Consider the following 13,516-nt stretch of genomic DNA (forward strand, 5'->3'; position numbering starts at 1 on the left):
AATTGTGCACATGATGCTGACCAAAACCAAAATAAAACAAAGCACATGCTTTGTGATTACAAGATTCACTCACTGGTGAACTCTTCTTGTACCCTACCTAGCCTTACAATCTGAAGCTGTTCCTCAGCTAAACTACAGCTTACTGCAAGAAACTTCTGGTTTTTATGAAATTTAAAACTTAATCTGTGAATGAAGAGAGAACACTATGTTTACACTCACTCATTTCTTTTTTTAACATAATACATCCCACACCCAACTACCTAGCTATTTTTTGGACTCAATAATGTTTTGTTTATCCAAGCACTGCTTTACACCTGAATGGATTATATTTTTCTTCCTGAGTTGGATCCTATAATTTCAAAATCATCAGTATTGTATTGATTTACCCAACAGCTTTCACTCTGTGCCTGTCCTGCATCAGGCACAGTTTGAGGCTATAGCTATCAAAAGTACAGGTACCCCCGATCCAGGTACAGGGAGATCAGGACAGTATGACAAATGCTGAGCTAGGAAAGGTATGTAAAGTCTGAGGACAATAGAGGGAAGGAGCCCTGACTTCAAGGAAAGTAAGGAATGGCTTCTCAGAGGAGATGAGGATTGTATTAAATCTGAAAAGAGAGGGGTGCCTGGGTGGCTCAGTGGGTTAAGCCGCTGCCTTCGGCTCAGGTCATGATCTCAGGGTCCTGGGATCGAGTCCCGCATCGGGCTCTCTGCTCGGCAGGGAGCCTGCTTCCCTCTCTCTCTCTCTCTCTCTGCCTGCCTCTCCATCTACTTGTGATTTCTTTCTGTCAAATAAATAAATAAAATCTTTAAAAAAAATTTATTAAAAAAAAATCTGAAAAGAGAAATTAGTGAGGCAGCACAAAAGGGATGGGTTTTTTTCTCTGGGAGAAAAGCAAATCCAAAGACAAGGAGGTGTAAGAGAACGTGACAAGTTCAAGGACACTACTGTCATTTACTACAGCTGAGACAAATGGAGCATGTAAGAGTTGTTAGGAGACGAGGCTGCGCGACAGGGGAAAAGCCAAATCATGAAGATTCCTGTATGGCCTGTGGAAGGGTCTAAAAATCTATCTTAAAAGTGATAGGAAATCATTAAAAAATGTTAAAATAGAGGAATGACCTGATTAAACTTGTATTTCAGAATATGGTATATATATAGAATTTGATCACTTTTATTGACCCTGTGAAATTGGTCTATAGGACATGACAAGGGAGGCAGGAAGGCCAGTTAAGAGGCTCTTTGCATTTTATTTCTAGAGAAATAGTGAGTTACACTGGCCTAGGAAAACTGAATAAAGGAAGAAAAAAGAGGGCGGGGACTGGGACGTGAGGGTGTATTACAAATAGCAAACAAGGATGGAGATGAGGGAATAAGGAGACTACAGAGAGGGAGGAAGAGAACTAAGAGAACAGAGTTACAAGGGCAGAGGTGAGTTTCAAGGATAGACGACAGTCTCAAAAGAACCAGAATCCAGTATATGAAGACAGAAGAGGATCCAGGGAAGGTTACTAGTGATCTCGGATGGAGCATTCTATCGTAGGTGGAAGAGTGAGGGGTGAAGGAGGGGTGAAGGAACTGGAAGCCTCGGGGCTGGGACCAGAGGAAGCAAAACAGAGATACAGGACATGGGGACAGAGAAGGTTCTGAGAGAATTGGGGGTTGGGGGGAGGAAATAAACAGGAAAGACCTGAGTGTTTTCCTTATACTGGGGAAGGAACAGACCTAGACAGAGAAACTGAAGACATATGGAATGCAATCAGGGTCCTTGAAGAATCAATCCCTGGGAGGTCAGATAAGATAGGACAGGAAGCAAATAAGGAAAGATGAATCAGCCTTTGGTAGAGTCTAGACATTTGATCTTAAGGAGAGAGGTAAAGGTAGGTTTGGTTATAGTTAAGGTTTTTTTTCCTCTTTAAAATATGAGACAGGGGGCGCCTGGGTGGCTCAGTGGGTTAAGCCACTGTCTTTGGCTCAGGTCATGATCTCAGAGTCCTGGGATCGAGTCCCACATCGGGCTCTCTGCTCAGCAGGGAGCCTGCTTCCCTCTCTCTCTGCCTGCCTCTCTGCCTACTTGTGATCTCTCTCTGTCAAACAAATAAATAAAATCTTAAAAAATAAAATAAAATAAAATAAAATATGAGACAGGTTCATTGGATGGGTTTGATGTGGATGATTGTAAGAGGCTTAAAGTGAGTGGTGAAAGTTTGTAATAGTTGCTGAGATGAATGGGAGAGGGGCTTATGGGAAGTACCTAGTATCCACAGTAATTTGTTGAATGAAAATTTGTTGGGATAGAATATGACCAATTCTCAAGACTGTTAGGTTGTTCTTACTTGTTACAGAGTCATATATATTAATTTTAGTTACCAAACTGATTTATTTTTACATGCATATTTTCTTAGATTGTAATATAATTTTGTTCTTTGAAATTAAGATTAATTAAATTTACCTGTATTAATTTATACTAGCTGATTGGTGTTGAGTTGCTAAGTGTTCTGCACCGCCTCCTGTTGACCTGGAACCCACCCTCTGTTCAGCTGCTGGTCACTGGGGTCGTACAACAGATAGTAAGAGCTGCTCAGGATTATCTGCAAGAAAAAAGAAACACTCTAAGTAAGCACTGGAAATTATGCTAATTTGGAAGTAGATCTTGTTTGTACTCTAACTTTTTAAGTATCAGTGCCAGGAAGTTTTTAATTAAAAATGTAGTCAAAGATGTAGAAGATTGGCAATTGATTTTGCTTTCATTAGGAAAAACCAAATGAGGGGCACCTGAGTGGTGCACTCAGATAAGCATCTGACTCTTGGTTTCAGTTCAGGTCATGATCTCAGGGTCATGGGATCAAACCCTATGTCAGGCTCCAATCTCTGCTTGAGATTCTCTCTCTCTCCCTCTGCCCCTCCCGCTTGCTCTCTCCCTCTCCCTTTCTGCCCCTCTCTTTCTCAAATAAAGAAATAAATCTTTAAAAAAAAAAAAAGAAAAGAAGAAGGAAGGAACCAAATGAAATTGCTGCTAGTCAATTATTTTTCACCTTCAAAAGTGTCAACCAAGGGACGCCTGGGTGGCTCAGTTGGTTAAGCAGCTGCCTTCAGCTGAGGTCATGATCCCAGCATCCTGGGATTGAGTCCCACATGGGGCTCCTTGCTTGGCAGGAAGCCTACTTCTCCCTCTGCCTCTGCCTGCCACTCTGTCTGGCTGTGCTCGCTCTCGCTCCTCTCTGACAAGTAAATAAATAAAATCTTTAAAAAAAAAAAATGTCAACCTCACATGGTTCTACCTAACATATATGTTCCTCATAATATGAAATACATTCCTAATAAAAATATCCAATAAAAATTTCTGAAGTAAGAAATGGATTGTCCTTGGGGCGCCTGGGTGGCTCAGTGGGTTAAGCCACTGCCTTCGGCTCAGGTCATGATCTCAGGGGTCCTGGGATCGAGTCCCGCATGGGGCTCTCTGCTCAGCAGGGGGCCTGCTTCCCTTCCTCTCTCTCTGCCTGCCTCTCTGCCTGCTTGTGATCTCTCTCTGTCAAATAAATAAATAAAATTTTTCTTTAAAAAAAAAAAAAAGAAATGGATTGTCCTTTACTTTTAGAGAGAGGTCAGTAAACAGAATTATAGGGAGGCAGAGAATTATTGTGAGAAAGACATGTGTTGCCAGTGAGACATTCAGTTGTAAGTTCCTTTAAAAGAATTTCTCAGGGACGCCTGGGTGGCTCAGTGGCTTAAAGCCTCTGCCTTCGGCTCAGGTCTTGATCCCAGGGTCGTAGGATCGAGCCCCACAACGGGCTCTCTGCTGAGCAGGGAGCCTGCCTACCCCCCTCTCTCTCTGCCTGCCTCTCTGCCTACTTGTGATCTCTGTCTGTCAAATATATAAATAAATAAATAAAATTTCTCAAATATACTTACTATATAGTTTTATCTACTCAGTGCCATAATTTTTTTTCTGGAAATTTTACCAAATTTTCTTTCATCCAAGATGAAGATGATGTGGAAAAAGAGTCATGTCTTATAGTTGGAGAAGGCGGTGACAGCGGTGGTCTTGTTCCTGGAAAATCTCTTGTGTTTGCAACTATGGAGCTGTTGATGTTCATTTTAGTACGTCATATGCCACATCTCAGTACCAAGATGTCGGATTCACCCAGTCACATAGCCACCAAAACTCGACTGTCAGAAGAAAGTGCTCGTTTGGTGGCAGCCACAGTTACCATACTCTCTGACTTACCGTCCCTTTGTTCGCCTGCTGGTACGGTATTAATCAATGTTTGGAAATGCATTCTATTACAATAGACAAAGATGAGCTTGCCTTTGATTTTAAGTGCTATTATAACTTATCTTCTTCTTTAGTCTCAAGTTTGGAAGGAGAAGTTAGTCTTTTATGGTGTCTTAACCTTTAGGAGCCTATAAAGATTAAGGATTCAAAAAACCCAGAACTTGAGATGCTCTTCAGATACATTTCAGACAAACTTCACAAGGGAGATAAAACCACAGCTTGAGGCAAGGCACTGGACGTTAGCAGACAGACATATGGTGGCATAACCAAACCTGTTAGTTCCTGATCTGTTTGCCACTCTTGAGTAACTGACCAACCATAAAAACGTCAGATGAGTATGATCACCAACTCTTAGGAAGAACTAAAGAGAATTTAGCTACAAAGATGATAGTTGTTTGCAGATATCTGAAAAGTACAGGATGGAAATGTAGACTTTCCCTCTGTTTATCTGGAAGAGAGAAATAGTATAAGGAGTATAAAGGTAAATTTCAATCCAACACGAGCCTATAGAGAAGAGGTTCTCTGTTGCTGGAGCTTTGCAGGCCAAGCACAATGGCAGCCTGAGAAAGTGTTGAGCATTTTCCGTGAGGTGGGAGGTTGGATTCAATGACCTTAAAGTTTTTCAGCTACAAATTCCAGGATTTTTTCGTTTCTTCTTTGCTTACCCATATAGTCCTTTCTTCACTTTCCCCCACTTGGTTAAGGCTGACTTGAGTACACTCAAGATTGATTACATGTCTTAGAATTGCTACCAGATTCATCAAATTGCTCAGATAATTATCAAAGTATATATGGTAGTGCTTCCCTTCTGTTTTTCTATCTTCTTTTCTCATTTTCATTTGAAAGGCACAACATATTAAATAGGTGAAATATTAGAAATAATAAAAAACGAGGCTACTTGGGAAAAGAAAAGAAATATTCTGTCTTCTTTAAAATAACTTGCTACTTTCTCACTTTCTTTTCCAAACATTGAATTATAATAATACTAATGCAGTAAATTTTGCATTAACAACAAGGGAAAAAATAGTATTAAACCAGAATCAATTGTAAAAACAACTGAAAGAACTGCAATAAGCGAACTGAGTAGTTATGAGGTATCTGATTTGTTTTCAATTCAGGGTGTATGACAATCCTGCCCACGATTCTATTTTTAATTGCAAGAATATTGAAAGACACAGCGATAAAGTCTGCAGATAATCAGGTTCCTCTGCCAGTCAGTGCAGCACTTCAGGGAATTAAAAGCATCGTGACACTCTCGATGGCCAAGACTGAGGACACTCAGAAACAGTGGACAGCTCTAATTCGCAGCACTCTCGCATGCATCCTGGAATATTCTCAACCAGGTAACCTAATCAGGGCTTCAAACCCATAATCTATCTGTTTGTCAATAACTAATTGAATGAGCTTGTCCGAATCAACACAGAGAGGTGTTGTGTGTGTGTGTGTGTGTGTTTTAGTCACACCTTGCAGACAGGAACTTTAGTATCCCTTTCTGGGTATTCACTGCAAGTGTCCTTTGTCTCAGCACTTACATACATGTTGGATGTATCTAAAAAAGAGAGAAAATTTCTGTCCAAAAAAGGACAGAAAATTTCAGAAAATATACTCAGAATCAAATTGATATGTTTTAATATATTTGTTTCATATGTTTTCTTTTTAATAAAAATAATAAAATAGGAAAGTTGAAGTATCTTTCACCACCCCAGCTTATCCTCAAATGAAACCACAGTCTTGATTTTGATGTTTCATTCCATAAATACTTATATATGTAAATAAATTACTTTCTATATTAATAAATACAGGCATATATTAATAAATATTAAAAATACACATATATGTTAATTAAATGTATATATGAATTCTCTATCAACTGAGATAAATAACCATGAGCAATGTATATATATATATTTTTTAAGATTTTACTTATTTATTTGACACAGAGAAGAGAACACAAGCAGAGGGAGAAGCAGGCTCCCTGCTGAACAGGGAGCCTGATGTGGGATTCGATCTGAGGACCCTGGGATCATGACCCGAGCTGAAGCAGACTCTTAACTGACTAAGCTACCCAGGCATCCCTCTTTTGTGTTTTTAAATTTACATAGGTAATGTCAGAGTATATCATTGTGCCTGCACATTCTCACTTAAGAATAAGGTTTTTTGAGCTATTAATGTACATATAAAGCCCACATGTTTCCTTTTAACCTCTGTGTTGTTTCCATCACATGAAATTTTCAGATACTCATTCCCTTCTCAATTGATATTTCTGCTATTTCTGATTTTTTTCCCCATTATAAAAATTGCTGCCGTGAAAATCCTTATAAATTCTTCATACATTTATACCATGAGATTTTCTGGGGTACCCCTAGAAGCTGAATTGATGGCATATTTTATCAGACATGGCCAAATTACTCTCCAAAGTAGCCATATGAATTTACACATCCATCAGCAGTGTATGATAATCTCTACTTTTCCACATCTCACCAATACTTGGTATTTCAGACTTTAGGTTCTGGTTGAATTTCTTCTGGTCTTTTAAATTTTGCTCTCTGATGGGTAAGATGTACTATCTTACTGTTTTAATTTGCATTTCTCATTTTCCTAATGAGTAAAAGCATTTTTCATGCTTGTGTTTAATTTGGGGGAAATGCTTTTTCACGTTTTTGTCCATTTTTCTTCTGTGTTTGACTTTTTCTTTCATTGTATTTCCAGTTTAAAGAAAATGTCAGAGGACTGAAGACAAAGAATAATAATTAAAGACTTGCCATGTCACCTATCACCCATTAAAACATGACTACTCTTAAGACTGTGGAGCAGGTCCATGAATCAAGAGATAGGGCAATGAAACACACAAATCACTTAAAACAGACATTCATCTACATGAGAATATAATACATGATAAGAGCACATTCATTATTCCTCAAATGGTTTCTGTCAGCTGTTTCAGATACCAATTCCAGTTAGGTCCTTACCTTCTATCATGACCCAAAATAAATACCAGAGAAATTGAAGTGGTAATGTATAGTTTTAAAACTAGTTAAAGAAAATATATGTAAAATTTTTATGTAAGAATGGCAAAGGAGTATGTAAGTGTAAGAATGGAAAATATCACATGGGAAAACTATCAATGTATTAGGCTATATAGAAATTAACTTCTACCTGTCAAAACATCTTACATTAAAAAGTAGCTGAAAAAAAAGTAGCTGAAAAATTGACAATAGTATTTATGTCAGTGTTAGTATCAATAATGCACAAATAACACCCAATAGAAGAAAGAACACACGTTAGTAAAAAGGAGATAGAGGTGACCACCACACATATAAAAAAGTCAGCCACATTATTATGTAAGCAAAGAAATAAAAACAAAAACAAATAATATAAAATTTTTTCTTATAAAATTGATGTTTTTTCTTTTAATGTGACTGTACAGCTGGAATTGGTACCAAGAGAACATTTTCATACTTTGCTGAAGGGAGTTCAAAAATGGTTTAAACTTTCAGGGAATCAGTTCTACAGAATGTACAAGGAGCCTTGAAGGATTCATAATGTTCAAGGTTATCTATCACAGTCTATTTTATAATAATGAAAATATGTGATAAATATAAGTACCTGGCTGGCAGTGGTAAAAATTATTAAGTATATGACTATACATTAATTTGGGTTATAAATCCATTATACTGATTTAAAATCATATTTGTAAATAACTATGTATTAAAAAAAAAAAAAAAAACTACCTCAGACCAGAAGAAATTCGACCAGAGCCTAAAAATTAAACTGTCATAGCGTCTGGATGGCTTAGTCTGTTGAGCATCCAACTCTTGGTTTGGCCCATGTCCTGATCTCAGGATCCTGAAGTGGAGCCCTGCATCAGACTCCACACTCAGCATGGAGTCTGAGATCCTTTCCCTGCATCTCCCTCCCCCTCTACTCGTCCTTGCCCCCTGCACTTGCTCTCTCCTTTTTCTTTCTCTCTCAAATAAATAAATAAATAAATTTTATTTCTAATTTCTTTAGAAATTAAACTGTCACTGGATGGTAGAATTACAAGTTTTATTTTTTTCCCTAGACTATTTTTATCTTGTTAAGCAATGACCATGTGTTACTTTTATTATTTGAATTTTTTAATACTGATTATTTGGAAGAGAAAACTTTAGTTTTATTAATTCTACTGAAACTATTTTAGCTTTATCTTGAGTTAATGTTTTGCTTTTTAAAGTAGGGTTTTTTTTGTTTTGTTTTGTTTTTTTAAAGATTTTATTTATTATTTGACAGACAGAGATCACAAGTAGGCAGAGAGGCAGGCAGAGAGAGAGAAGGGGGGAAGCAGCTCCCCACTGAGCAGAGAGCCGGATGTGGGGCTTGATCCCAGGACCCTGGGATCATGACCTGAGCTGAAGGCAGAGGCTTTAACCCACTGAGCCACCCAGGCGCCCCTTAAAGTAGGTTTTTAACAAACTAAAGAAATGTTAAAAAAATGTTAAATGCCACATTTATATGTATGTATATGTGTAAATAGGTAAATAGATACTAATAATAAAGTAAAAAAATAGTTAAGAATTTGTTTAAGAATATAAATATTGTTTTAATTGTCATGAGGCAGTTCCAAAGTCAATAATCACACATTTTTCCAATTGTCAGTTATATGGGAAGGTTTTGATATTTTATCAGTCATGTTCGTTAACATTAAGTTAATTTAAAGGTATGATAAAATTAACTTGCATAAAATATTCTGTCCAGAACTGAATTCTCAGTAGACAGCCAGTATCAAGTGGGAGTTAAGGCCACAGGTGTTACTTGTGTAATATTTGTAAGCAAGGCAAGTAAAATCCCTTGCTTTACAAGGAAAGTTTTATAATAAGGAATTTTTATTTAGGAAATCACATTTCCTAGTATGAAATCCGAGACTTCCATTTAGAAAAAATGTGCATGTGTATGTACGTGAGCATAGACATATGTATATAAATCTCTGTTAACATTTTGTCACATTTTATTACTCCATAATCTGTATGTTATTGTTAATATCATTGTTTATTTTGCTGAGCCCTTTGAGAATACACTGAAGTCATCATGACTCTGTACTACTAAATGCTTCAGAGATGTCCTATGAACAAGGACATTCTCTTACATAACCACAGAAGAATTATCAAATGTAGGCAATTTAACATCAATACAATGCTGTTACTGTTCAGATGCAAATTTTACCAATTGTCATAATGACTTTAATACAACTCTTTATTTTATCAAGGATATAGTCCAGGATCATGTATACTTAGTTGTTTGTAATGATTTAGTCTTCTTTAGTCTGAGGCAGTATCTTAGCTTTTCTTTAAATCTTTCATGATATAAATGTCTTAAAAGTGCAGACAGCTATTTTATAGATTGGTTTTCAATTTGGAATTGTATGTTTCTTTTTCTTGTGGTTAGATTCAGGTTATGCTTTTTTGGCAGAAATACTATATGAGTATTGGTATGTCTTTCTCCATGCATCTTGTAAGGAGGCATATAATGTTGCTCATCCCATTATCGGGAATATTAACTTTAATAACTTAAGATGGTATCTGCCATATTTCTCCACTACAGAGTTGATGTTTTTCCCTTTTACAACTAATAAGGAATTTGTGGGGAGATAATCTGAAACTCTATTATCTGTTCCCCATCAAACTTTCACCCAATGGTTTTTGGGGTTTTATGGTTTGTATTTTAAGTAAACCCTACCCCCAGCACAGAACTTGAACTCGTGACCCTGACGTTGAGTCGCATGCTCTACTGACTGAGACAGTCAGGTGCCCAGTGGTTTTAACATCTGTTGTACTTGAACCAGTTATTACTGTGATGATGTCAAAATGATAATTTTCTAACTTCCTCCTTAATTTTCTTCCTTGTACATTTTTTAGCCAGCATTTCATGGGAAGAGCTTGTTCTTTGCCCTTATTTTTTATTTTCTTATGTTTGTTATTACTATCAGTACAGACATGATCCTTTTTTTAATTCAGTAGGTCCATTTTTATCATTTTAACATATTCCCATTATTTCTTGAGGACATTTTTACTTTCTTGCCCCAAAAATATAGCAGGCTTACTTTGTATTTTTCCTGTTAGTGTTCTGGTTCCATCACTTCTCCAAAACAGCCCTGGTTTCTTTTAGTAGAAAACAGTATTTAAATGGCAAATCTTAAAGTCACAATTTTACAATATAGTGTTAATTTTTGAATAAAAAATTGCTTACAGTGTCACAGACTCTGAGTTACAAATTGTTTTCATTTCACCTATGATAATATTCCTGCTATGGAGTTCTCAGGTTTTTAACAGGTATGACTTAGATTATTATAGATTGGCTAAATTCTTCAAATTTTATAACTTTTTTTCTTTATGTTAATAGGCATCTTTCTATTATTATTAGCTCATTCTATTTTATGTCAGTACCCTAAATACTAGATGTTAGCATATCAAATATATATGTTCATAATTTTGATAAATTACTGATTATCATTGAGTATTTGCAGTTTCCAAATTAGTCCAAACTCATACTTAAAGAATGTTAATAAGTTCAGCTGTGGAAGAAATGAGAATGGCAAAATAGTTTCGGTCTCTTACTTTATATGTTTAATAGTAGTTTTCTTTAGAATAAATATAGATATTTCTGGTATTTCTAATTATATACTGTATTTTTGTTAGGTTGTATTTATTCTCAAATAAATGATTTCAATAGAAGTTCTTTAACATTATAAGAATACTGTCTTGAAGAAATTGTGCAAATTTTTTGATTATGGTTGTATAAAATGTGTAGGTTTCATATTTAATGAATAGAAAGGTGTTATCACTAAGAAAGTCTGCTCTGGATTTTTAAATTACTTGGAATATCTTATAATTGGTTAACTTTGTTGGAAGGAAAGTATTTGGAAATTTTTGATCCATCTTAACTACAAAGAAGTTACATAACTTTTAAGTAATTTTATATTACTATGTTATCTTTCATTCAAATTTGCTTTCCCTTAATAGAATTCTTGTTAGGACTTATGCCTGAAATTTTTTCAGTTAATATTGTACCATCCAGAAAAACAAGGAAAAAAGGACTTCAATACAGGACTTATGATAAAGTATCCCTTTTTCCTCAGTAGTAATTGATTTCTATTCATACAGTTGTTTATGGATTATATTAGATTGAGGAACACACTGCTATAAATGTCACTGGGGGAGAGAGGGTTATTGTTCAAGATTGGAATTCCAAAATATGTTGGAAACAGCACATTGCTTTCCTTTTTCATGTATTTTAATATTATTCATGTATTTCAGAAGATTCCATGCCTATGCCTGATGAAGTAAGCATGCTAACAGCAATTGCACTCTTCCTGTGGTCTGCTAGTAGTGAAATAATAGGAGTCCAGTCATTACAGAATGGCTGCATGAACAGATTTAAAAATGCACTGAATTCGTGTGACCCATGGGTAAGTTACACTTAAACAGAGAGGTAAACATTCCATATCATCAGTAAAATTTCAGATCAGTTCATTAAAATGGGTGAGGCATTATTTGAAAACCCAAATATTTGTTATATGGGTTTTCAGTAGAAAAGCTGGAAAAGATCACTCAGTTTAAGCACTAGGAGACACGTGTATGTGTGTATTTACACCTGCAAAAAATTCTCCAGTATCTAAAATATTTGATTAACTCTTCCTTATAATGGTAGAGACTTTGCATGAGTCTATGGTTATTATCTTTCACTGTTTACTTAATGACACCAAAAGCATTAAAGAATAAATTTATATTATTACATGTTTTGATGAACCTGTTAGAAGCCAGTTTTTCTAGAAAATAAAGTTTTTTGGCTTCACAATGTCAAAGTCTAAACTAATGATTCTCAAACCTGCTGCACATCAGAAAAAAAAAAACAAACAGCTTAATAACATGATTCCTAGACTCTGCCACTGTCTTCCTAAATCATAAATCTGTATTTTGAAAACATTGCCCAGTATTATGTCCAGTAAGGTCTGGCAACTTCTCTTCTACCAAAGTGCTGAAACAGCTTTATTCCACTATTTATCCCATATAGTGATGGGCCTTCTTTTTATCTTACCTTCCTTCCTTTTTTTTTTTAATTTTTATTTGGGGTTACTATGAAGTCCTTTCATGCTAAAGTGAATGAGATTTTACTCATTTTACCAATGAGATTTTACTTTCTAGGCCTGGAAAAGTTAAATAAGCATAAGCTCATTTCCAGAGAATTCAAATGAATTTGAGTTGTCTACCGGGGGTATTTTTATAGCATTGTTTGACATCATTTAGATATTAGCCTTCCGTACTAAATATGTTAGGTTAAAATGGAAGGGACAATTTTCAAACAAAGGAAAAATTAAAAACATAAATTGGAGTTCCTGGTTTATAGCTTCTACCATACTATAGAAAGAAATGAATTATGTAAGCTTGGTAATTTGGCAGTTACCATATAAGGAATATTTATTTAATTTCTTTTCAGGTTTTTTTTAGTTAGCTTATTAGAAGTTTCGTTATTCTAACTTTATTTCTATAAATAGAAAATGGTATTAATTCATCCCACAGTTCTATTTTCATCATGCAGTATCACATCTTTTCAGCATATATTAAGTTGCAATGTGATTGTACAGCAAATGAGAACTATCACACATGTTAATTAATAAAATTATTTTCTTATATAGGTCCAAGCCAAGTGTTATCAGCTTCTCCTCTCAGTCTTCCAACATTCCAATCGTGCCCTTTCAACTCCGTATATCCATTCCTTGGCTCCAATAGTGGTTGAAAAGCTGAAAGCTGTTGAAAGAAACAGACCAGCCAGTAGCACAGAACTTTTAGCTGTTCAAGAAGGAATCAAAGTTCTGGAAACATTAGTTGCTCTTGGGGAAGAACAAAACAGTAAGTATTCTTATAAAAAGCCAGCAGTCCAAAATGAACTGTATTTTATATATACATATTTCATATGTATATATCTTACTTGATATTAGATCAGGCCATTGCAACAATAAGTTTACTAAGGAGTGGTTACTATAGAAAGCTTAATATTTTGGTCATGCTACTGACATAATATATTGAGTTATTTATATTCATTTTTTTATGAGCAAGAAGTTAAATTACTGATGGCCTTTCAACACACTGATTTTTTTTTCTAGGAATGTACTTTTTAAGAATTAGGAAAATGTGGGTATTTAAAAAGTTTATAAAAGTAATTTAGTATGGTGTTCATAATAGAAATACAGAAGCTTTATAACAAAT

The 13,516-nt window shown here is 35.4% G+C and overlaps 1 protein-coding gene across 3 annotated transcripts in view; it reads left to right on the forward strand.

The window, feature by feature from the left end:
• Positions 1 to 13,516, forward strand: part of HEATR5B (HEAT repeat containing 5B) — a 105,353-nt gene that overhangs the window by 86,401 nt on the left and 5,436 nt on the right. For 2 of the 3 annotated variants that reach the window (XM_059405416.1, XM_059405417.1), the window contains 5 exons: positions 2,473 to 2,617; positions 3,984 to 4,250; positions 5,396 to 5,620; positions 11,567 to 11,718; positions 12,946 to 13,159. In XM_059405416.1, coding sequence (XP_059261399.1) covers positions 2,473 to 2,617; positions 3,984 to 4,250; positions 5,396 to 5,620; positions 11,567 to 11,718; positions 12,946 to 13,159 — 1,003 coding nt within the window. The remainder of the gene's footprint in view (positions 1 to 2,472; positions 2,618 to 3,983; positions 4,251 to 5,395; positions 5,621 to 11,566; positions 11,719 to 12,945; positions 13,160 to 13,516) is intronic. The other variant, XM_059405418.1, reaches the window with a different exon arrangement.

Source organism: Mustela nigripes, chromosome 7, assembly GCF_022355385.1.
Source record: "Mustela nigripes isolate SB6536 chromosome 7, MUSNIG.SB6536, whole genome shotgun sequence".
In the NCBI taxonomy this organism is placed as follows: Eukaryota; Metazoa; Chordata; class Mammalia; order Carnivora; family Mustelidae; genus Mustela; species Mustela nigripes.